Below are 26,548 nucleotides of genomic sequence, written 5' to 3' on the forward strand. Positions count from 1 at the left end.
ACTGTTGGCGTCCATCACTTTCCTAGTCTGGCTTCAAATTGCTTTTCAACAGTCAGGAATATGCACCCAGAGGAGTGGTTTTTCTGTTCCTCTCTGCGTTGTTATCTGGCTCTCTAGATTTCCATCTCCAGAGGCAGAAAATGCACTGGGCCAAGCCAGGCTCATTCTCAGTGGGACTGTGAATGGGTCCATCTTCACCATCGTCCCCAGGATGCAGGCCAGCCCTCTAGGAAGGGACAGTTCTTACAGAGGGAGATGAGATGGTCCTTGTGTGAAGCTGCCAAGCCATGGCTACCAGGACATGCCAAGTGCATGACTTAAATCCTGTGTACAGCACCATTTCAATATTCTGAATCTAAAGATTTATTCTTGCTCTAAGTTATAGACATAAGATACTCTTCCTGGCTTCCCTTTGCTGAGGAAGTCCTAGAAGTTGGGCTTTTAGAGTCCTGAAAGTAGAAGATGAAGCAACAAAAGTATGTTCTGTTCAACAATGCAAAGAACACGGAAAATGTGGGCCCAAAGGAGTGGAGCCGCTGTTGCAGGACATTGGCCTGGGAGGTGCTCCCGAGGAATGCCCAGCACAGGCCTCTGCCCCACAGTTCTTCACCCTCAGCCCCGGAGCTCCACACCACACCACAGCCTTCCTTTCCCTCCCAGCACTCTCAGGCTGCAAAGCCCTCAGATTTTCTCCATCCGAATCAGGCCGGCAGGCTTTCCCAAAGAAAGCTGTTGATGTTTAGTAGGAAAAGTGTCCGAAGTTTGAGTCACATGATCTCGGGTCAAGTCACACAACGTCCTCATTTCTGTCATGTGACAAAAGAAAGAACTAGCCAACTAGTAGACAGGTTCTTCAGGAGCTACTTTCCAAAATGTTCCGTGTACTCCTTTAACTGTTACTAATACCAAACTCTACGTAGAGTAATATTTTCCCCTACAGATACCTATGATATGGTCTAATTTATAAATTAGAGATTAACAGAAATTAGAAATTAGAGATTAACTATAGAATAATTTTAACTGTGTGCTATAATAAAATTCAAACTTCTGGCTTTTTTCCTGGAAATTTCTATTGGCTATTTTTGAGCTACAGCACATAGGCAGATGGTGTGGGAGTGCTGTTTATATGAAATCACCCCTGGCAAATGCCTCGAACCTGGTAATGTACACTGTAAATGCAAGTTCATTTCTAAGGCCTGTTATATATTAAATTGCCTGGGAGCCTGATCATCACGTATGCTATTTTGGAAGTAAATACCCTGCAATTGGAGATACAATTCTAACAGATAACTTGTGGAAACTGCATATCACAGACATATATTGTTTTTGATCTCTGTTTCTATGTTACTCTAGTAGCACAGGAAAGACAAAATATTTATTTACTTTTCTTTTTTCCCACTTAGAGTCACTTGAAATTATATCTACAGCAGCAAGCCATTCTAATAGTGCAATAAGGAAAATGGTAAGTGGCTTTAGAGGATATGGGAAGCTTCCGGTTAGGCAGCAGTTGGTATATAGCCTCTGACCATTGTAGATTTAGACCAAAATGAGCAGGTACAGGTGAGCAGCAGAAAGCAATTCCTACCAACTCTCTAGTCCATTCCCCTCTTTTCTTAGCATTCACTTTATTGATGCATGTTATACCAAAATGAAAACTTACTCTCCGTATCTATTAAATTATGTAGATTTTAGTTAAATTTAAATTACCTTCTTATATTTGATCTTGCTGTATTTTGTTTTAACTTCCCAGGAGAACCTGAAGAAACTCTTAGAGATTTATGAGATGTTGGGAGAAGAAGAAGACATTGTAAATCCCTCAAATGAACTCATAAAAGAAGGCCAAATCCTCAAACTAGCAGCTCGGAACACATCAGCACAGGAGCGCTACCTCTTCTTAGTAAGTTCAGTAGTGTCAGCCAGTTGCACACAGCAGTTCACTGAAACCCCCGTGCCTGTCTTGGGGAAGTGACACACTCTTTTACTTCCAGAATAATTGCACCCCACCTGCTCTAGTCAACACCGGCTCTTGCATAGTCTTTTCTCCGTCTTTTGTGGTTTTCCCTGGGCCTTGAAGTAGGAGATGGATGCAGGTGTCTATTTAGAGTTGACCTCTCAACGGTCACTTACTTTCAACACCTTGAGCAGGCATGAATCTCTGCATTCACTGCAAAGAGAAGCTTCTTGGATCAGGGATGAAAGTAACCTTTGTTTATGGTATGAGCATAAATGATTATAAAGCAGATTCACACACAACATGTCCATTTCACAACACAACAGTCATTGAGTACCACATGGCTTTGTTGACAAATTTTCCTCTCGCAGAATCCAAGTCCAATCAGAAAGCATGTGGTTACCCCCGTATCAGCAATGCCACTGTTGTCTGAGCAGTGGCAGGAGCGTTTGTTGCTGCTGCATCTTTTCCTGATAGTTTGAGTAGCAATGGAAAGTATACTATGAAAATGGAACTCACGTCAAGTATTAAGTTCTAATGATGATTTTGGGAACAGGGAGAAGTGTAAAGTATATTAAATGGAGAAAGAAAGTAGTCAGATACGTGATATTTTGTGTGACTCCTGCTGCCTAGTGATTACTTACATTTGTCCCTTGGTTTAAGTTCCACCTTGTAAAAATGCTAAATTAGTCTCTATTTTTGTCCAGCAGACCTCGGAATATTTTATTTTGTCTCACAATTCAGTCACCCTGTAGTCATTTATTCTTCCTTTTTACAATGAATATTTAATTGAATTCCAAGGAAATCTCAGTGTGGTGCTATACACCTATGTCCCCAGCACTTGGGAGTCTAGACAGGATTGTAAGTTCAAGACCTATCTTAGTTCCACAGTGAGATAATAGAGAGAAAGAGAGAAAAGTTAGATATTCTTTAAAAAAAAAAAACAATCAGTGGCATTTCTGCCCAGAGTTACATTAGTCAGACTTTTATTTTATTATCTTCCTGTTCATTCATTTTTATTCTGTCTCTTTGCAGTTCAACAACATGTTGCTGTATTGTGTACCCAGATTCAGCTTGGTGGGCTCCAAATTCACAGTTCGAACAAGAGTCGGCATTGACGGGATGAAAGTGGTGGAGACTCACAATGAAGAATACCCACACACTTTCCAGGTGTCTGGGAAAGAAAGAACGCTGGAGCTGCAGGCCAGGTGAGAGCCTTCCCACCACAGCTTTCAGCAAACTTCAGAATAAGTCGCACACGACCCTGCGGTCCTCGTTGCTCTTGTCATTTGTTATCACAGCGAATGCTCCAAACCTCTGGAAATCTGACTAGCTGTAGGTGGAAATCGGGGTTCATTGAGACAGGCATCATGTCTTTCCTCTGATCCCTGTATTGCCTAGGGCAGAGGTGTGTATACGGTAGGCATCAGTCAGGTTATTCCAGAGGGGCAAGGCACTTAAAGCAGAGCGCTGCTGCAGCATAGCCCTGAGGCCTGTGGGAAGACTCCATGCCTCCTCCTCCCACAGCATCACCTAATGATTATTATTCCATGTGAAATTCTCCCTGATAACAAATTGCTGCAAAGACAAGCCCAGGAGCAGACACAGCAGGCGAGGCAGCACACCAGCAGGGGAAATGTGGGCCACACAGCACAAGGATAGGAAAGGGAACCTGCATTTGAAACAATAAAAGGAAGCAGGAGAGGTGAATGCAGTACTGAGAGCACTTGCTGCTCTTCCAGAGGACTGGAGTTTGGCTCCCAGGACCTGGATTTGGCGTCTAGCATCCATGGCTCACAGCTGGCCTCTGATGGCCCTGCACAGACATAATACATCACTTAACATACTCGGGCACATATACGGTGCATAAAATAATGAGTAAATAAACCTTTTAGACTTATAAAAATTCAACCAACTCCTACATATCCCCTCCAAAAAACTAGCAGTCCTATAGTAAGGACCAACAATGAAAGCAATTTGGAATAACTTCCAGACAAAGAATTTTCTAAAGTTAATTTTTTATACCTTATGTTCTCATCACAGTTTCCTCTCACTGATCCTTCTGGCCTCCTCACCTAACCAACTCTATTCCCCCCCCCCTCTCTTTCTCAACAAACAAGTAAATAAACCAGAATTTAAAAAACTGAAAAGGAGAAAGTACAAGAAATATACACAGAGACACACATACCCTAAAAAAGTAAAAACTATAATATACAAATAAAAGACAAAAAAAATGCCCTAACAAAATGGTATCAGATGAAAAGGTCTATAAAAATTATCATTGGGTCCACTTTGTGTTATCTGTCTTCTTAGAACTTAATGAGCAGAATGGAATATGTAGAGAACACATCATGACTTGAAGACAAGGACAAGGATTGGGTCAGTCAGTCAAGACCCATGATAATTTAAAAAACAATGGCAAATTAGTAGAACATGGGAGAACTTTGGGACAGCATGAAAGAGCTAAAAAAAATTCTATAAAATATGGCCAGAGAAGTATATGTCTAAAACAGAAAACATCCCAATAAAATCATAAAGAAAAGGCAAATCTTGGGAAGAGAAACTAGTACAGATACAAGAGACATAGAAAACACCAAATAGAGCAAACCAAACGATACCCCCCCACATCACATTATAACCAAGTGGCCAAACATGCAAGACAAGAAAGGACACAAAAACTGCAAGAGATGGCCAGTTAGAGTAATAGCTGATTATTCAACAGAAATCCTTAAAAGGAAAAAAGCTTAAAAATATGTATTTCAAGTTCTGAAAGACTGCAGCTGCTAAGCCAGACCTATTTGATATAATAAAAGAAAAAGGAAACAGTTTCCATGACAAAAGGAGGCAAATGGAAAAAATAGAATCTATTTCCAATTAAATGAAAAAGTTCTAATTTAAAAAGGCAAATAGAATTTATGAGCTTAACCCAGTATGCTAAAAGTAATACGTGAGACTAAAGAGGAAAATCACCTCTAAGATGCCACAGGAGAAAAATAAACAACTCTAGGAGTGTTAAGAAAATAAAATATAAAACACAAAATAACCAGAATTAATATATACCATGCAATAATAACTCTGAATATTAATGTTCTACTTCCCCCAATAATATATGCAGAATGGAATGGAAAACTCCAACTTTTTGCTGCCAACAAAATCATATCTCCCATCAAAGATAGACACCACCTAGAAAAGGGTGCAAAGGGGCACTCACTCCAAGGAGCACTCACTCCAAGGGGCACTCACTCCAAGGGGCACTCACTCAAGGGGCACTCACTCCAATGGGCACTCATTCCAATGGGCACTCACTCCAAGGGGCACTCACTCAAGGGGCACTCACTCCAAGGGGCACTCACTCAAGGGGCACTCACTCCAATGGACACTCACTCCAAGGGGCACTCACTCAAGGAGCACTCACTCCCATGGGCACTCATTCCAATGGGCACTCACTCCAAGGGGCACTCACTCAAGGGGCACTCACTCCAAGGGGCACTCACTCAAGGGGCACTCACTCCAATGGGCACTCACTCAAGGGGCACTCACTCCAATAGGCACTCACTCCAAGGGGCACTCACTCAAGGGGCACTCACTCCAAGGGGCACTCACTCAAGGGGCACTCACTCCAATGGGCACTCACTCAAGGGGCACTCACTCCAATGGGCACTCACTCCAAGGGGCACTCACTCAAGGGGCACTCACTCCAATGGGCACTCACTCAAGGGGCACTCACTCAAGGGGCACTCACTCCAAGGGGCACTCACTCAAGGGGCACTCATTCCAATGGGCACTCACTCAAGGGGCACTCACTCCAAGGGGCACTCACTCAAGGGGCACTCACTCCAATGGGCACTCACTCAAGGGGCACTCACTCCAAGGGGCACTCAGTCCAATGGGCACTCAGTCCAATGGGCACTCACTCCAGTGGGTGTAAGTGAGGACAAAAGCAGCAAAGCTGTTGTGGTTTCAGACAGAATAGATTTCACACAGCACTAGTCAGAACACGTGACAGTCACTTCAGGAAAATTAAATATTAAAATCAAACCCCCTGTTTAAAATGGTGATTCAAAGTCAGAGTTTTTATACCAATGAAAACTGGCTCAAAATATTTGTAAATAAGAAGGAAGCTTGCACACTGAAGGTATAGTAAATGAGTTTGATTGTAGTAAAATATGCGACCAATGAAAGAAATGAGATGGATTTTCAAATAAACTGGTTGCTGAAGTTAATTGACTTTACTGAGCCGAAGTGCATTCTTCATCTGTTTATTTGACACTTTATAATATTTTGTAGCTATAAGCAAACAAAAAGGATAAAAATTATTGGTTCCATATAGTTAGTTTCTATTTCATTTGGTTTTTAGACAGTCATTTTTCAGTTACTAAATAGGAAATTTAAATATAGTAGCAAGTAAATTGATAAAAAGTAAATAAATATTTCTTGACTTAAAAAACAAAACACTAAAGTATTTGTCTGCATTTAAAAGACTGATAAATGAATTTGCTTCCAGAACAGCAAAGCTGGGAAATACAGCAAGGCCGACTGGAGCTCCCTATGGGAGATAATGTGGAGTCTGCCATGCTGATCGGCACAGTTCCCACCAGCATTGCCTGCAATATAATGCTGCTCAATAACAATAAATGCCAGAAAGATGGGTATCAGGGACACAGGTCCATACTGTCACTCTCAGCAGCCTGAGGAGTCCTCTTAATGTTTTAGGGACCTCACTCAGCTCACACCAAACACTGGGACTCATTGCTTCAACCAGAAGAGATTCAAGACTAACCAGAAAAAGCAGAGATGAGTTTCTTAAAAAGTAATGGAGATTAGATGATAGAGACACACTCGGGTATGGGCTCCTCAAAGAAGTTGCACAAAGTAAGACAACCAAGCATAAGGATGGGCTTCCCACGCGAGATTTGCAGCCAAGTATTGTAACATTAGCTCTCTCTGCCACTTGAAAGTGGTAAGAAGCATTTTTATTTTTTTCTTTCTTTGTCTTATAATAAGTGAGACATAGGGTAACTTCAAACATCACTTGAATGGAATCATAATCTGATGAAGTCAGAGGCACCTAGGCTGCACAAGGAATTTGGTACATGATATTTCATTTCCCTGTAACTGGATTTTTATGTGATTCTTAGAACATTGTAGGTTTGCAGGTGGGGAGAGAAAAGGACCTTCACCAGCTGATTTTCTGGAATCCTTGCTTCTCTGCTGGCAAAACATTTCAACCAGGCTTGCTTCAATAAGAAGCTTGCTTTCCTGCACATGTCACTTTAAGGTCCCCTGTCTTTCCACCCTGCTAGTACCATGCAGACTTACACCTGTTGGAATGAGGATAGCCTTCAAAATCCCTCAATTAAAAGGTCTGACTTAATTAAGAATCCACTTGAAGAGATGTTCCAAGTTTGATATAAGCTTCCTACATGGGAGAGGAAATGCAATCTTTTCTTAGTGTGCAAAAAGGAAGTTGAATATGATCAAGTAAACTTCCCCCCAAGGAAAATTATTAGACTCTACAGCCCATGAGTCTGGGAAACCCGTTTCTGCATGATTTGAAGTATTCGATGTTCTCCTTCATTTGTAATGGTTCAGGTATGGTATTGCCTGAGCCTTTAAGGAAGAGGCAAACAATTGTTTAACAAAGGACATGTAAGACCTTTCAAAGACCTTTTGCTTTTATCTTTTTCTAAAATTTAATCATAAATTCCCAAAGACTGGGTTTTTCTTGTTTTTTTAAAATCGCAGTATATCTACATCGCTCATACTCTTCCCTCCGCTGTCAAACTATTCCCATGCCCCGTGCTCTCAAATTCACCATGGTCTCCTCTTTGCTATTGTTATGTGTATATACATATGTATATGTATATATATGAATATGTGTGTGGTGTGTGTGTGTGTGCGGGCGCTCGTGTGCATGAACAAACGTATATACAACTTACTGAGTCCATTTAACATTATTTCATGATACAGGTATATTTTGTTTTATTTCATGATGCAGTTATATGTTGTTATCCTCTAGTGTGTATGTGTATCTTGGACATGACACAGGTATTTCTTGTTATACTCTTGGAATTCAAAGAAGTGTCTTTTTTAAATTCTAGTCTGGGGACTCATCGAGGTAGTTCTCATTAGAGAACACTTCTATAGGACTAGTGGATTTGGCAGGAGTCATGCTGCCTTGACCATTCATGTTGTTTGTTTGTTTCTGCAGTTTGGCCTGGACATGTGGACTCCTTTCTTGGTTATGTGGCTGATGTGAGAACGTAGCCTTCCTTAGACTGTGCCAGTGCATGAGCTATATGACAGGAGCTAGCCCAAGTAAAGGTGGCGGGTGAGCTGTTTAGTTGAACAAGGCAAAGTTGGCTCCCAAACCATGGGTCTGGTGCTTGGCAATGGTGTAATGGTGGCAGCAGACAGACAGAAGGAAGGGAGAGGAGAGCGGCGTCTCACCCATCAAAGGGATGGTTCCATAGAGAGCAACTAGACTGTGGGTGTGGATGTGGTGACTGGTGTGGTGAGGGATGAGGACAGAAAGAGAAACTTACCAGGCAAAGTGAACGGACCTGGTTCTCAACTGGAACCAGACTTGTGGCTATCCACGCCTGTCTCATTCCTGCACTGAGGTTTTCCCCACTTAGGATGCTGGCTGTGGGTTTGTAATATTATATTGTCCTGAGATATATTCTCTCCAGTCCTACTCTGTCTAGGACTTTTATCATGAAGACATGCTGAATTTTGTCGAAGACTTTTTCTGCATCTATTGAACATTCAATTTTTATCTTTAAGTCCATTTATGATTTATTACATTTATTGATGATGCATGTTGATCTAAACCTAAATCTCTGGGATAAAGCCAACAGTATCATGATGGGCTGTCTTTTTTTATATATAACTATATTTTATTTACATGAGAGAATTTTTACATCTGTATTCATCAAGAATATTGGCCTATAGTTTTCTCTTTTGTGTTTATTTATCTGGTTTTGATGTTAGAGTAATACTGGCTCTGTAAAAGGGATCTAGAAGTGCTCCTTCTATTTACAGGGTGTTTGTTTTGCCTTACTAATTTAACAAGATTTGCATATAGCTCTTCCTTGAAAGTCTCGTAGAATTCTGCTGTGAGTCCATCTGGGCATGGATTCCAGTAATTTTTAAGATTATAAGAATAAGCATAATGTGTCCTAAGGTGAGATGTTAGTGGTTATTAGTTGCCATGTGTTTTTAAAATTATAATACTACCTTTGATTTTTCTAGTATGTCAAGCATACAGAACCATCTGGTGGGTGATTGCTAATGTCATGATTTGCTGTCAGAATGAATGGGTACCAATGGTAGGCAACAGTCTGATCCTGTATCAAGAAGATCTAAAGTCCCTTTAATTATTTCCAAACCACTCCTGTGTTTTCTGGGAATCCAGAGTGACGGTAAAGCATGTTTCCATTCAGAGATTGCAATTCATATTTTCTTCACTCATTTTTGTTTTGTTTTTCTTTTAGCTCTGAACAAGATAAAGAAGAATGGATCAAGGTAACTCTTTTACTTTCATTTTCCTTTTCTGTGCATAAGAAATGTATGCATCAGGGCCTGGAGAGATAGCTTGGTGGTTGATTGCACTTGTTACTCTTAGAGAAGCTGGGTTTAGTTCCCAGGACTTACATGGTGACTCACAACCATGCCTAACTCCAGTTCCAAGTGTGCAGTGCCCTCTTCTCACCTCTGTGAGAAGGCAAAATACGTACATCAGGCAAAACACTCATAAGATATATTTTAAAAAAGAAAAATATTTGGGCTTTTTAAATATAAACTATACAAACAAGTTCATTTAACTTTAAATTCTCATTAAAATTATTTATGTGACAAAATATACTTATTAATGTATATGTGATATTGTAATGTATGTTTTGGTTTAATTTATATTTTAGGCCCTTCAAGAGAGTATCGATGCTTTTCATCAAAGGCATGAAACCTTCAGAAATGCAATTGCAAAGGACAATGACATCCACCTAGAAGTGTCTGTAAGTTCTTAGCTTTAAGATGCTCTCTCGGTGTGTTCTGAAAGCCCTCTGTAGTCATTCTGTTACCAAACCTCCTCCCTGGCAATGCCGGAATTGGTGATTTAGAAATAGTCATTCTCTCCGAGGTGGGTATAGTGGTAAGTGCCTAAGTGCTTTGAAAGTTTCCCTTCCTCTCCTAGAACTTGAGGATCAGAATGCGGTGCGAGCAGCGTTGGGAACGTGCTACTAGAAAGAAATAGTAATTGTTTCCACCCTGCCTTTCCGTTTAGACTGCCGAGCTAGGAAAGAGAGCCCCGAGATGGATACGTGACAACGAAGTGACGATGTGTATGAAGTGCAAAGAGCCCTTCAACGCCCTGACAAGAAGGCGGCATCACTGCCGGGCATGTGGACACGTGAGTGTGATTCTTGGTTGTTATGGCAATGGTAACTATGTAGGTGAAGTGAACTCATTCTCCTGGAAACAAATAATCACTGACATTCACTTAGTAAGCCTGTTTTGCAGCTAATGATGTGCAAAGTACTGTGCTGTCTCCTGAGGGACAAGAATATGGTTAATAAAAGATCCCTGGCTTCGTGGAGATTACATTGTGAAGAAGAAAATAGATAAAAATTCAAATTAGTATGAGTGGGTTAAGAAAGCAGCCAGAAAACTGAATTGGAAAGTATTGGTCATGGAGGTTTTCAGACCAGATCTAATGAGACACAACAAGGCCTATCTGGGAGACTGATATGTGCTTAGCTGCCTAAGGGGGAAGAAAGTCTTCATCTTAGAGGGGAAGCAAGAGGTGCTCTGCACACAAGGAGCTGTGCCTACAGCCCTGGAGCGGGGCGGCCCTGAAATGCTGGGAAATCCTGTAGCCAGGCAACATCAAAGGGGAAAAAAGTGGCACAGATGTAGTTAGAGTGGAAATAGAGAAATCAGTGTGGTTGGAAAGGCAAGAGATGAAAACCAGAGTTCAAGAGAAAGTCACAGCCTTTGCAGGGTAGGGCAAAGCCCTCTCTCTCAGCAGAAGAGAAAGTCACAGCCTTTGCAGGGCAGGGCAAAGCCCTCTCTCTCAGAAGAAGAGAAAGTCACAGCCTTTGCAGGGCAGGGCAAAGCCCTCTCTCTTAGCAGAAGAGAAAGTCACAGCCTTTGCAGGGTAGGGCAAAGCCCTCTCTCTTAGCAGAAGAGAAAGTCACAGCCTTTGCAGGGTAGGGCAAAGCCCTCTCTCTCAGCAGAAGGGAAAGACAGGTGCAAGTATGGAGAAGGGAATTAGATGGGGTTTTACCGTGTGGAGCGTGTTAATAGTGGGAAATGAGGGCGTTTGAGGCCCGTGTTATCCTTTTATTGACTTGGACAGAATGATCAGCTGAAAGCAAGAGACAGGGCTGTCTGAGTAGAGAAAGACGACTGAGTGTAAAATAGTTTCATCCATCAGAGAAAAGCGAGCCTTGCAGTGGCGCGGGCCGACTCATTACCCTTTGAAAGTTTCTACTTAGAAGTCTAAACAGATATGAGTCAGCTTAGCCACAACGGCTTTCCGTTTGGTTAGTTGGTTATTTCTTTTTTTAATAATAGAATCTAGCCGTGCAGGTCAGAAAAGGCAGAGAACAAGATTCATGGAGAGTAAGTGTGACGAGAAAAGCAAGGGAGAATTGTAGGTGTCTGCCTTAGATAAGCCATGATTAAATATTGGAAGCAGGAGAGCTAGTGTACGGAAAAGATTTCTGAGTTCAAAGCTGCATGGGCATGGACCACCATAAGCAGGTTAGAAATATGAGGCGTCCTGGCGAATGAAGGGCAGGTGTTTGGAGTTGGCACCGAAGTCCCTGGTGATGGTCCATATCGTCAGTGGCGGACCCCAAGAACAAAAGGCCCCAGTAGACTGCCTGAGAATGGCACTAGCTATTTCAGCTCAGCATCTTTTCCTCCGCCTTCCTATAAGTTCTAAGTCACAAAGACTGAGTTAGCGAGATCTTGAGATGATAGCAGAGTGTGAGAGATGGGAAGAGACAATGGCAGGCCTCAAAAGTGCAATGGGCTTTTTGAAAACAAGAAAAGAGCCAAAGATCAAAACGCCCAGCTCTCAGCGCTGAAGTCCTCAGAAGTGATGCTGAGCTAATGGTCAATCACCCCCTACTTGACAGTAAAAAGTTTGATCCTACTGTGATAGTTCCAGAAGAGCTTTAAGATGCAGAGAGAAATAGGAGACTTTCTGAGTATATGTTACAAATAGAACAGTATTCACAGGGGTGGAGCTCAGAAAATAAACAGAAACTCTGGCACGGAAGTGAGGCACCGTGGAGTTAATTCTGTCTGATCTCTGAGAAGAGGATGGGTAAGCAAATCTACTGCTATGGTATCGGCTCTTTCCCGCGGTGGCATGGCAGCTGTCAGTCAGCATCCTGAGTGACAAACGCATACCTAAAGAGAGCCCTTTAGCCACTATTTGGAAAATAGATTCTTGTAGCATGTTAGGATGAAGGATATAGGGAGAACCAGCCAGGCTATAAGAGTTCAAATGTGAGTGCTAATAACTTGTACTAAAAAAACAGATTGAAGACACACCTTGAGCAGTTAAAGTCAGCAGGACACAAGATGATGCATCTGTGAAGGCAGGTGAATAGTCTGGAAATTCCCTGAATGCCATGAGATGGCTGTGCTGTTTCCTGTGAGAAGAGGGACAATGAGAGGAGACAGACAGATGATGATACAGCCAGGGCCAGGGACCTTTAGAGGTCAAAGTCATGTTCAGATTCGGGCACATACATCGTTAAAATATTTTAATATATTTAACATCTTTTGAAATGTTCTTAGGCTAATAAAAATGTAACTTTTGTAATTAAGTTTCTTGTGTATGGATGACTATTTCCTGACTATAATCTTCTTAAGTCTACTCATTCATTTTGAATTTCCTTTTATAAAATTAAAGGTGGTTTGCTGGAAATGTTCTGACTACAAAGCCCAGCTTGAGTACGACGGTGGGAGACTGAACAAAGTCTGTAAAGACTGCTACCAAATAATAAGTGGATTCACAGACAGTGAAGAGAAGAAGAGAAAGGGGATTCTGGAGGTACACTCGGTCCATGCTTTGTATTCTCAGATAACACCGTCTAGGCCATAAGGAGCGCAGACAGCGTGCTTATTCTCGCTGCATTAGCACCAGGCTAACAGGGAGCAAGAGTCACGCTTTTGCTCTAGTTTGTTGGCCTTGGACTCTTGCCTGATTATAGAAAGTGAGATGTTCAGACACGTGCATGTTTTCTTCATGGAAAGCTTTCGATTTCATCATATATTAATGTTGAAAACCATTGCATGAAAATTTTTAAATTTGGATAAAGTACTGTTTTATTTCCTAAAACACTACTTAGCTTGCTGTGTTAAAAGATCGGTTCTTTGTGGTAATGTAATAGCCAGGGCAACAGTTTCATGACCATATCGCTGTCAAAGCCCATCTCCAGTAAGTTTGACTCATATTTTTTATTAGAGTTAATTCAGACTAAAATAGTTTGTATCTGATCTACATTGAAAGATGTGTTGACAAAATAAGGGTAATTTGTTTTTTTTTCCATTTTTTATTGAGAAAAGGAGAAAAAAAACAACAAGTTTCCACCTCCTCCCAGCCTCCCATTTCCCTCCCCCTCCTCCCACCCTTCTCCCCCTCCCCCCCACTCCTCTCCCTCTCCTTCTCCAGTCCAAAGAGCAGTCAGGGTTCCCTGCCCTGTGGTAAGTCCTAGGTCCTCCCCTCTCCGTCCATTTCTAGTAAGGTGAACATCCAAACTGGCTAGGCTCCCACAAAGCCAGCACATTATGTAGGTTCAAAACCCCGTGCCATTGTCCTTGGCGTCTCATCAGCCCTCATTGTTCGCCATGCTCAGAGAGTCCGGTTTTATCCCATGCTTTTTCAGTCACAGTCCAGCTGGCCTTGGTGAGCTCCCAGTAGATCAGCTCCACTGTCTCAGTGGGTGGGTGCACCCCTCGTGGTCCCGACTTCTTTGCTCATGTTCTCCCTCCTTCTGCTCCTCATTGGGACCTTGGGAGCTCAGTCCAGTGCTCCAGTGTGGGTCTCTGTCTCTATCTCCATCCATCACCAGATGAAGGTTCTATGATGATATGCAAGATATTCGTCAGTATTGCTATAGGATAGGGTCATTTCAGGTTCCCTATCCTCAGCTGCCCAAGATGAATACGGGATGTACTCACTCATAATTGGTTTCTAGCCATAAACAAGGGTCATGGAGTCTACAATTGGTGATCCCAAAGAAGCTAAGTAAGAAGGTGAACCAAAGGAAAAACATATAGTTGTCCTCTTGGCTATGGGAAGTAGACAAAATGGCCGGGGAGAAAATTGAGATCTTGGGGGTGGGGTGGGATGGGGGTAAGGGGAGATGGGGAGAGAAAAGGGAGAAGGGGAGAATGGGGGGAACTTGGGGAAAAAGGAGGATTGGGATAAAGGAAGGTTGGATAGGGGAGCACGGAAGCACAATTCTTAGTTAAGGGAGCCACCTTAGAGTTGGCAAGAGACTTGAACCTAGAGTGGCTCCCAGATGCCCAAGCCAAGGTCCCCAGTTAGTTCAATAAGGGTAATTTGTATAATAAAGCCTTGTGGTGGTGAGGTCGAGGTCACCTAGAGATACAATTAAATTTTTTACATCCAAAGTCATAAATATGCTTAGTTTAATAATGCCAAAAAATCAGTAATTGTGTACTGAGCATTTATAAGAAAATATATAAAAGTCATTTGCCAACTGAGAAAGGAGCTTAAACTTCAATGTCCATTTGAGGTTAAATTGTGAGCCCACAAGCTAAAATTGTAAGTCTAAATTCTCTTAGGATATAGACATTACTGGTATTACATAAACCTGAGGCATTCATGGGCAGGAAGAATGAGAAGATGTTCTTCTTTGGGTCCCAGGACCAGAAGCTCAAGGCTTTAGTAGAAGTAACTGACTAGTGTGACAGAGTAGAGTGAGCCTGATGCTGTGTTTCTTAAAGAAAAGGTTTAGGCTGCTTTTATAAAATAAAAATTTAACTTTTTAGAAAACCTTATGCTTGGGGAAAAATCAATTGGGTTAATTCGTGTAATCAAACAAAAAATATAGTGTTTGGAGGTAGAAACTCAGCATGTCCACGCACACATAGAGCATGTCTAAACCCTTCTCCTGCCCCAGCCTGTGTACTGTACACTCTAGAACAGAGGCCAAGCCTTTCATGAGCAGATCAGAGGAAACACATTTACAGGCCAAGAGGCCAAAGCAGTGGTTTACAGAGGTCTCTTAAGGGAGAAAGCAAATTTTTATCAGCAAAACTTAAAGTGTTTAACTCAATGTATTTGTACATTCTTTTCCACATTTTGTATGTTTCTGTAGTGTTTGTGTCTCTGCAAGTTCTTGATGTGTGTGAACACACGTTTTGAGGTGTATGTGCACATGAGTGTTCGCACATATGTAGGCCTAAGGTTGCCATGAGGAACTGTCCTCAATTGCTCCTCCACTGTAGTCATTGAGGCAGGGCCTCTCAAACAAACCCGGAGCTCACAAGTATGATGTGGCTAGTCTTGCTGAACAGCCTGCTCCTGGGAGTCCTCTGTCTCCATCTTCCGAGGCTGGGCGTACAGGCAGGTCACCATACCTACCTGCATTTATATGGGTTTCTGGGGCAAGAATTCCTGTCCTCTTATTTGCAGGGCAAGCATCACCTGCTGAGCCATCTCCCCAACCCTGTAAGCTTCTTTCTGTCCTTTCAAACCACTGCACCATTGTTCAGGTGTTTTGGGTTTTTTTTTGGGGGGGGGGGACATTCCAAAATACATTGTTTTAGTATATGAATTTTTTGTAATCGGGACCTGTTATTCAGAACTAACCTTTTTGAGGGAGGATGGTACCTTACTCAATGTTTCCTATCATCAAGTTGGTTTGTTTGTTAAATTATTAGCTTATGGGACGTACAAAACAGTGCTGAACTGGAGCTGACTTGCAGATTGTCATTTGGTTGATGTTTCTTAAACTACCTAGGGCCACACCTTGATCATATCCCAAACATCACTGCCCTCTCAGGCAGGGTTCTTTATTGCAGTGGTTCTCAGCCTTCCTATTGCTGCGACCCTTTACTACAGTTGCTCATGTTGTTGTGACCCCAACCATGAAGTTATTTTTGTTACTACTTCATAACTGTAATTTTGCTACCATTATGAATCGTAATGTAAATATCTGCATTTTCCGATGGTCTTAGGCAACCCCTGTGAAACGGTTGTTCAGCCCCCAGAGGGGTCACAGCCCACAGGTTGAGAACCACTGCTCTAGAGAAGCAGAGCTGGTAAAATAAATGTGTAGAACACAATACAGGTTGGGTAGTCCAACAAGAGCCATCTGTATATGGAAGAGGCCGAGAGAACCTCATAGCTGCTCAGTTCACTGCCTCAACCATCCCACTCTGGCACTGGAGGCCTGAACGATTCTTGGAAAGTTGCTGATCTTCTTCTTCTCAGGTTAGAAGCCAAGAAGCTAGATTCCAGAGTCAAAACATGACAACAGCAACAACCATGGGAGACGTGCCTTCAGCAGCACTCCTTTCCTCTGGCCTCGGGGTGTCTGAGGTGCTGCCCATCTAAGAAGGGTCTTCTCAGTTCAGTGATTCCTGGAAATGTCCAAGGTGCCCTGCCCAGAGTAATACTAGGTCTGTTTGGGCTGACAGTCAGGATTAACTACAAGTACCATCAGGAAACGAATGGCTTTTCCTTTGCTGTTTTGTTATTGTTGTTGTTGCTGCTGCTGCTGCTGTTGTTTTGAGAGAGTGTCTCCCAAAGCCAAGAGTGACCTCGAACCTCTGATCCTTTTCCCATCCCCTCCCAAGTACTGGGACACAAGCACACAGCACCGTGCCTGGTTTGTGTGTTAGAGTTTGAGGAATTTGAGAAGAAAATGTTACATTTCCCCAATGACTCACATTTTTAGTGCTAGACCCATATGATGTAAGAGGCTACATATGAAAAAGTATTTTTAATTTTATAAATAAAACTTAGTGGGGATTTGTTTGTTTTCTTTTTTGTTGTTTTGTTTGGGGGGGTTAGTGTTGTTGGTTGGTTGGTTGGTTGTGGTTTTTTGTGGTGGTTGTTCTTTTGCTTTCTTTATGTAACTACCTTTGTTATAGCCTTGATTTAGGCTCCAACTTTCTATATAAAAGTTTGCTGACTAATATTCTGAGCACATATTAGTTGGCACAATAAGGCTCCACAGAGACTTGTGTGTGTGTGTGTGTGTGTGTGTGTGTGTGTCCTGTGGATAAAGCTGAGTAACACTGCCCTGAGGCTGTTGCAGAGTAATAGAAAGAAAGCAGCTTACTTCTATTAAGCACTTAGTTAAATATTCGTTTCCCATTTATCTAGTACCTAACACATTAGTAAGCAAAGCAGAAAGCCTTTGCCTCACAAGTTTCTCTAGTGAAATGCTTCTAATTACAGCCTGCAAGGACAGAGGGCTGAAGGTCACAGCTTCTAGTTACAGCCTGTGAGGACCAAGGGCTGAAGGTCACAGCTTCTAGTTACAGCCTGTGAGGACAGAGGGCTGAAGGTCACAGCTTCTAGTTACAGCCTGTGAGGACAGAGGGTTGAAGGTCACCTTTTGCTTTTTTTCCTCTTGCCTTATTGGAACATTAGGGCCATAAGTTCCGTGTCTTGATTCAGGCTGACTGAGCCCAAATTCTGGCACACCAAATTCCAAATTTGTATTCCTGGGGAATGTGATTAAAAATTCTGAGCTTTAGAAACAATGAAAACACTTAGTTTCTCAGTGTTGGTGAGAACAATACACGTCTCAAGCAAAAAGAAGTTCTATGGTAAATGGTCGATAAATGCTGACTATTTAGGGACAAAGTCTAGTAATACAGAGAGTTAAAGATAACTTCAATAGGTTTTCATCTCATGATAGAGAAAAACTAGTAAATGTAAATCTATCTTTTTGGAGGGTGACTCAGGAAGACGTGTCACATGAATATACTGTGCGTTATAACTATTTCCCTTAAGGCAGGTTCATCCTGTGTTTATTCTTTCTCTCCATTGTATTTTCTAGATTGAATCAGCAGAAGTATCAGGAAATAGCGAAGTGTGCAGTTTTCTCCAGTACATGGAGAAGTCGAAACCTTGGCAGAAAATATGGTGTGTGATCCCCAAGCAAGACCCCCTAGTGCTGTACATGTATGGCGCTCCTCAGGTAACTAAACCACGTATGTGTTGTTGACATGGACAGGACAGAGGGGGCACGGGGACACTGATCCTCAGGAAGACAAAAGAGCTCAGGCAGTATCACTGTGTCCTATTTTTTAAAAATAATGAAAACTAAAACCAATTTGGTTGATTTAAACAGATGGTTCTTTTTATACCTGCATATTATTCACTGGGTAAATGGTTGGTCCCTTTTCGTCTCTTTTCCTTATTTAGTGAGTGAGGAAAAGTCAGTTGAGTAGGAACACAAAAGTGAGGAGAAGGAAAGTGAAGTAAAGAGGGAGCACGCCTGTGTAATGATGGGAAACGCAGGACACTTACACACCAGTGTTACAATGGGAGACATGGGACGTTTGCACAGCGGTGTAACGGTGGGAAACGTGGGACGTTTGCACAGCGGTGTAACGGTGGGAAACGTGGGACGTTTGCACAGCGGTGTAACGGTGGGAAATGTGGAACGTTTACACAGCGGTGTCACGGTGGGAAATGTGGGACGTTTGCACAGCGGTGTAACGGTGGGAAACGTGGGACGTTTGCACAGCAGTGTCACGGTGGGAAATGTGGGACGTTTGCACAGCGGTGTAACGGTGGGAAATGTGGGACGTTTACACAGCGGTGTCACGGTGGGAAATGTGGGACGTTTGCACAGCGGTGTAACGGTGGGAAACGTGGGACGTTTGCACAGCGGTGTCACGGTGGGAAATGTGGGACGTTTGCACAGCGGTGTAACGGTGGGAAACATGGGACGTTTGCACACTGGTGTAATAATGGGAAACGGGGGATGTGTCATGTGGTTGGTTTTGTTGTTGATAGTGATCGAGACCTAAGGACAAAGTAGCTTGAAAGGAAGAGAGAGTTTACATAAATCTTGTATTAAGATTAAATTAATACTAAACTCAGTAACAAATTTTTATGACCCATATACAGCTAAGCTGGACCCTGGGGTCAACTCTAATGCCAGTTTAGTTTCCAGCACGAGCTTTGAAAGTGAACAACACATAAACCAACTATACATCCATTCACTTTGAAAACATAAAGAATTAAATTTGTCAGATTTGAGCTTCATCGTACATCAAGAACTAGTAATTTTTTTTTTAGAAAATCTTTAAAAATGCCAAGGTATACATCTTATTCTACTTTTCTGTTTTTCCTGTTCATAAATAACTTGAACCAATCATTAAAGGCAATAGCATTATTAATTCTTAGTAATGCTTGCTGGCTTAAACATTAAGAAGCTGTTTGTTATTCACCTCGGTCTCCTCTCTTCACTCAGTGGAGAAGTGCACGGGCTCTGATGAGCAGAGGAGCAGGCGCCACGCCAGCGCTTCCTGGCTCATCTGGGTGTCAACTCTGCTCCATCCATTCCATTCTGTCAGCATCAGCACGGACCCCATAGACACTAAAATCACGTTCATTCTATTCTGATCAGCATCAGCACGGACCCCATAGACACTAAAATCACGTTCATTCTATTCTGATCAGCATCAGCATGGACCCCATAGACACTAAAATCACGTTCATTCTATTCTGATCAGCATCAGCATGGACCCCATAGACACTAAAATCACGTTCATTCTATTCTGATCAGCATTAGCACAGACCCCATAGATGCTATAACCACATTCATTCTATTCCGTCAGCATCAACACGGACCCCAAAGACAATATAACCACATTCATTCTATTCCGTCAGCATCAACACGGACCCCATAGATGCTATAACCACATTCATTCTATTCCATCAGCATCAACATGGACCCCATAGACACTAATATCACATTCATTCTATTCCGTCAGCATTAGCACAGACCCCATAGACGCTATAACCACATTCATTCTATTCTGTCAGCATTAGCACGGACCCCATAGATGCCATAACCACATTCATTCTATTCTGTCAGCATTAGCACGGACCCCATAGACGCTATAACCACATTCATTCTATTCCGTCAGCATTAGCACAGACCCCATAGTCACTAAAATCACTCTTTGTCCAAAGAGAGTCCAGAGAGTCCATAGAGTGAGGACCTGGGGGTCAGTATCAAAAGAGAGTTTTGTGTGGCAAGGACCACATGTAACTCTGTAACAATATAATGCACACTCATATGTACAATGTCCTTTGCTCAGGACGTCAGAGCGCAGGCCACCATACCACTCCTGGGCTACATCGTGGACGACATGCCAAAGAGTGCAGATCTGCCACACAGTTTCAAACTGACCCAGTCCAAGTCTGTGCACAGCTTTGCTGCCGACAGTGAGGAACTGAAGCAGAAATGGCTGAAAGTCATCCTTCTAGCTGTCACCGGGGAGACACCAGACGACCCAAGTGAGCATCTAGACACCTCGAACAACCTCCCAGGACCCAAGAGAAAGTCAGAATGCTGAACTCCAGCAGCTGCCAGTGTGGAGTCTCAAGTAAGACAAATAGCTCAAGACGCCCCAACTCTCCATCCTCGTCTCTTAGCACTTTACATTGAAAACTGTGGTTTCATAAACACATCTTTTGGGGACTTTTTAAATATGTTTGTATACTCTTAATAAAATCAATGTGCAGGGCCATTCTTCTGTTGAAGTTCTGAAATAATGTGGCAAGTGGAACATTTTTGATAAGCTATTCCTTAATTATGTATGTTGACCTTGAGGGGGTGGGGAACGGATGTCAATTGACTGCGTCACTACCTGGTTATAATGGGCCTTTCGTTTAAGGCCTTCAATGTCTTGTTCACGTGTAGGACTTGTAACAGTGGGAAGGATATACCTCCGTGTAACCAAAAGAGATCTTTGGTAAAAAGTACAGGGACAGTTTAGAGTATCGTATGAACGTGTCTAGTTTGTAAGTCTCATGCTACAGAAATTGTGTCTGTTCTTATACAACACAAAAAAGATAGGTTGCTAATGTTCCCACTTTTGACTTAAGATAATACTTGTTTTTGCAGAATTACTCCTAATAATAAACTATCTAAAATAGAAATCGATTTACTTGTATAGAGTATTGAAAATAAGTATGAACGTGAGCTTTTCTCTTCAGCTTTAGTTCCGTTTTCACTCCAGCTCATTTTTTAAGTGTAAAACCTATATTGTCTCTGAACTCAGCGCTGTTCTAAACTTAAGAAGAAAATTTTGGTGATTTATGTTTAACTGATTGGAATCCAAATGTAGTGATATTTTTATAGTAAAGTATCAGTAATTTATGTGGTGTAGGCTAGAGTCTGAATTCCAACAGTATTTTTAGAGTACTATTTTTTAGTTCTGTACCTATTTAAAACAGTGCCTCTCTTAGAAGGTGCTATTAATACTTATTTAGATAAAAGATGGGGGGGTTAGTTAATGTTAACTAAACATTATTATTTTACCTACTCTGACTATTCTCAACTTAAGTGCACTTTGGTTACTGAGATAAAAAATTGTATGGATTATTTTACTTTTTACCATAACATACTTGTCTTAGTAATTTAATGTCATCACGTACAAAACCTTTTACTAAAGCTTGAACTATGTAAGACATGTAACCGTATACAGACCTGGGATATGTGGAAAACATGTTTAATGTTTTCCTCTCTATAAGAATATCGTGAGTGGAAATGAGGACTACATAGAATGAACACGTACGACTGCTGTGGGAGCCTTCCTTCTGTCAGTTACAGAACACAGCCCATGCATGTGCCAGCTCACGTGGGAGAAGGCATCATTACATAGGGAGTAGAGAAAAATCCTGCCGACTCATGCGCTAGAAAACAGAGCGGAAATCCGTATTGCAGAGTCCACGCAGGTTTCCAGGAGGTGCGAAGCATTGGAGAAAGTGGAGTTCTTCTCTCTTTTTATCCTGCATGGAATCTCAGATGAACTATGGCTGTCTGTTATAAAGTCTACTCTCCATTAGTTTGTGACTGAATTGCCTATTTTTAACCTTTAATACTTTTCTCATAGTAGAGGTTTTCTCTCACTTTTTCATACTCTAAACTTTAACTCTTTTACTGTACCATTTCCTAGGAATCCACAAGAATGTCTCCACTACACACAGTCTTTAAGGGCTACACTTGAGGCCACCACACATTTAAACAGCTCATGATGCATAAGAAAGGTTTCTTGTTTTTTCCTACTCCAAAGGAGCAAGGGAACCAGTTAGGTTCCCTTCATCCATGAAATACCAGACCTGATTATTAACATTAAACCATCAACTCAGAGCCACCAATGGGAGAAACAAAAAGCCAACTTCTTATTCGCTACTAAATGAGGCCCGAATAAAAAGAAAGTGTACATCGTTTCTCTTTTCTGGTTGTCAACATTGGTGCTGCATTTGGGTGGGAGAAAAAGAGGCAGGTGTGCAGGGCACCTGTTGGCAGAATGAAGCAATAACTCGACCCCTGACTTTACTTTTCATAGCTCAAGAAAAGAGAAGCAGTGAGATTGTAGAATGACTATCAAAATAAAGATTACTTTTGTAAATATGAATAGAAGAATGAATGGGATATCCCACTTAGAAGATTTATGTCAGATTACTTAAAAAATATATTTGATCAGCAAGAAGACTACATGTTTAACTACCAGAAAATTCTTGTATAGAAGTAATGTGGATAGATGCTCGGTGTTGCATAACTTAGATTATTGAAAGAATACTCATAAAGAAGATGTTAGCATGCTCTTATTTTTCATTAAATAAGGAGTGTTAGTTCCAGAAGAAGGGCTGTGGCCATTTCAGTCACCACCTTAACTGCTCTGCCTGTACGTACTCTTAGCCAAGCACAGTGAGCAGCTGTCCCATCTCGCTCTCAAGAAAATCCCTAATAATTTCAGTAGGAGAAGAAAAGTGATAGAGTAATATTAGTTACATCTTAAAACCGCAACTCTGGGGCTAAGGAGGCTTCTCTGCAAAGATGAGAAACAGAATTCAGTCAGCTCTCCAGAACGCACACCAAGGCGAGGTGAGCATGGCCCAGCACAGCAGGGACAAGGGCAGGAAACTCTGGTGCAGGTTCAGACTAGGTGAGCATGGCCCAGCACGGCAGGGGCAGGCAACCCTGGTGTAAGTTCTCTAGCCAGAAGAGCAAAAGCAGAGAGTATAAGGACAGCACAAAACCTTGCCTCAGTGAGGTAGAGCGGTGCCATGACATGACGTAAAACTCAGTTCTCTACACATATGCACAACTGCCCAAGTTTATGTGAACACATGCGTGGATAACATGGATAACATGCATGTGTACATATATTTAAAAAATTGATTAAAAAAGTTGTAATTTGAGGGGTTATTAGAATAATTAACCCTCTTTCTGAGATAGCTGAGGTTTCGTGATAAATTGAGCCTGGAAATATCCTTTGCTCTCCTATCCAACTAAATGTTCTGCATGGTTCTTAGTTGGTTGTTTCCACTAATTCAGTGCTTTCAAAAGTCGTCTTCAGAAAAGTGTCCTTCTTTCAAACTGAAGAAAATATTTATTTGGTAAAAACTGTTATTCATTCAAGGCATTCCACCCTTTCGACTCAAGTGTTGCTTTTGTTGACAGTCTACCATCTGGGAACTGTGAGGTGTGGTGTATACTTTTATCTTGTGTTTTAAATGGAGTCTAATAATGACAAATGCCACTAGCCACTGTTGTAGTAGTACCAAGCAATGAGACTCGCCAGGTGTGAGTTGAAGGCCCTAAGAAAATCAACTTCCTAGGAGTGATGTGGTCATTGGAGTTGTTGAGCACAGGGAAAGGGAAGAAGGGAGGGCATTGTTCCATGGTTTCAGATTCTGTCAACTCCGTTGAATTTTTGCAAACGATACAAATAGTGAAGCAGTTATATTCTTCTGATCTGTTTTATCAGCTGTGTTGTGTTTTCTGTGAATTGAATTCAACACAAAGGCTGCCATACTATCTTCCTTAGGTGACCTACATCAACTATTTTTAGTTATAAGAATTAACCTTGTAAATGTTTCCTGTAGAATTTTCTAAGCTGTCTTTGTTGCAGTCACAACTGTCAATTCCATGGTACTTCAGGGTTATTGAAGAGTCACTGATGCCTTCTAGAAACTTCTCCCCAAAATACTTCTGGAGTTCATGATTCCATTCTTCTTTCTCCTCCTTGTTGAGATAGAAATGGTTTCTTCCTTCAATTATTTTCAGATATCGTTCGTTTATCTCTAAAGCCTTAAGTTACTCAGAGCATTTTGTCTGCAATGTGTTGCTAATCATGAGCTCCCTGCAGTGTGTTCCCATCACAAATGAGCACGAATGAGAACAAATAAATGGCTAGGAAGCACAGGTCTTATTGTGGCAGTTATCTCTGCTGCTATACAGAGTAGAAAGTAGCTTTACTTTCTTACATCACTGATGTTCATGTTCATAGATCTAAGATAAGCACATGGTATTTATAATCTAAAATTTGACAAACAGAATATCTTAGTGTTGTGTTCTTCAAGAGTGTATGAATACAAGAACTGTGGCTAAAGAGTTCCTCTTGTTGGGATTATGTTGATATCTGGAGTGGATCCTGTAGCTTCTCCATTTTTAGTTTTATTAGAATCAAATTACTTTTTAATATAACTATCGAACTATAGCTTCCCTAGATTTAAAAAAGGAGAGCATTAGACCACTAGATCCTATCTAAAAACCCCGTCTGTGACTTTATATGTATATGTATAAATGTAAAAGTTATTACTCTTCAATTCTCACCAAAGGAACAAAATTTTGTGTAAATTTTAATTTAAGTATGTTAACAAGAATTATTCACATGTATTTAATGTTATAATCCATCTTTACTCAGGCCCCTCAATCTTGCTAAGTTAAGGATGAGACAATGATGCTTTTGTTACATTGTTAAAATAGAGAGGAATGATGTTAGCAAGGGAAACAACAAGGAATGAATGGATGTGGGTAAATGGACTACTGGTCTCCAGGGAAGAGCAGCATATAAAAACACTAAACTGTACAAGGGAAATCAAGTAGAAGATATCCATGTACTTGTTTGTTGATGAAATCCTTGGACCCAGGCTATAACCTTAGCCTCTAAATTATAGATGACACTATCTTATTATTACTTTATTTTTCCTTAAGCTTTTAAGAGATAATTTTATTCTATAAAGGATTGTCTTCTGGCATTGATTCTAAATTCAAGTTTCTAAGCTAAGGGCATGGCCAAATGCTGTGTCTTTTCTATATTTCAAGATAAAATAACACATGGCTTCTATAAGACAGTTAATTTGTTGGGGGGCATTACATAAAGGTTATCTTTTGTCCTAAAATTCATTTTAGTCAATTGAATAAAATATTAAGTTATATGTTAATATATTTTAATAGGTGAATACTAAATACAAAGTAAAGACAAGTTTGGGAACAAACAAACCGTAGAGCCCATTGTGATGACAGATTGCATTGTATATTATGGTATATGAGGACTCAAATATATCATATATCCATTCATATATAAAACCAAACTGGTATTTCATTTTTTAAGAGATAACTGTTATTTAAAAAGTAAGTATTATCTTGATTTTTCTTTTGACTTGTTGACTGAGTTTGATAGGGCATATCAGAATATTATAGTTGACTCTAATGTGAAAAAATAAACACCCAATTTTCCAGTGGTATGAATGTAAAATACTTGGACATAGTGTATATATAGTGTAACATCTGTATATTTAATCATAAAGGCAGATAATCGAAAACATTGTACTATTAAGTCCTTCAATTCTTGTTAAATATGAAACGTTTGTATCTTGTAAATAAAGATATCCTTAAATTGGTTCTGGAGCCTTGGCTGTTAATTTTACTGGGAATGTGTGTTTAGTGGGCATGGTTTTGATTTTCTGATCAGAAATAAAAAGGTTATTCCAACAGGCTATTGCTACTTCCAGTCTCCAGGCATCAATAACCTAAAGAAAATTCTAAGAAACTTTCAAATGTGACATCATGAATAAAACTTTTCCAGAGATCCCATTTCATATAAGTTCTCTTTGGTGAGTTTACTTCTTTTTGTTTTAGAGTTTTCAAATGTTCTGTTAATTCACTAGTGTGGGATTTTTCCAGCTTCTTTATGTAGGCATTTAGTGCTTTGAACTTTCCCACAAACCTATGAACACCTGATTTTCGACAAAGGAGCTAAAAGTATACAATGGAAGAAAGAAAGTATCTTCAACAAATGGTGCTGGCATAACTGGACGTCAACCTGTAGAAGAATGAAAATAGATCCATATCTATCACCATGCACAAAACTCAAGTCCAAATGGATTAAAGACCTCAATATTAATTTGACCATACTGAATCTGATAGAAGAGAAAGTGGGAAGTAGTCTACAACACATGGGCACAGAAGATCACTTCCTACATAGAACCCCAGTAGCAGAGACAATAAGAGCAACAGTGAATAAATGGGACCTCCTGAAACTGAGAGGCTTCTGTAA

General features: G+C 41.0%; 1 protein-coding gene across 1 annotated transcript in view; it reads left to right on the plus strand.

Moving 5' to 3' along the window:
• Positions 1–25,899, plus strand: part of Fgd4 (FYVE, RhoGEF and PH domain containing 4) — a 119,495-nt gene extending 93,596 nt beyond the window's left edge. The window contains exons 9-17 of the mRNA XM_041677976.1: positions 1,404–1,462; positions 1,751–1,897; positions 2,987–3,159; positions 9,448–9,478; positions 9,874–9,966; positions 10,236–10,361; positions 12,882–13,022; positions 18,016–18,156; positions 20,294–25,899. Of these exons, the coding sequence (XP_041533910.1) occupies positions 1,404–1,462; positions 1,751–1,897; positions 2,987–3,159; positions 9,448–9,478; positions 9,874–9,966; positions 10,236–10,361; positions 12,882–13,022; positions 18,016–18,156; positions 20,294–20,551 (1,169 nt within the window). The 3' untranslated portion in view covers positions 20,552–25,899. The remainder of the gene's footprint in view (positions 1–1,403; positions 1,463–1,750; positions 1,898–2,986; positions 3,160–9,447; positions 9,479–9,873; positions 9,967–10,235; positions 10,362–12,881; positions 13,023–18,015; positions 18,157–20,293) is intronic.
• Positions 25,900–26,548: the final 649 nt, after the last annotated feature.

Source organism: Microtus oregoni, unplaced genomic scaffold (genome assembly GCF_018167655.1).
Source record: "Microtus oregoni isolate MIOR12 unplaced genomic scaffold, Mior012 000029F_ref0000214, whole genome shotgun sequence".
NCBI classification, from domain to species: Eukaryota; Metazoa; Chordata; class Mammalia; order Rodentia; family Cricetidae; genus Microtus; species Microtus oregoni.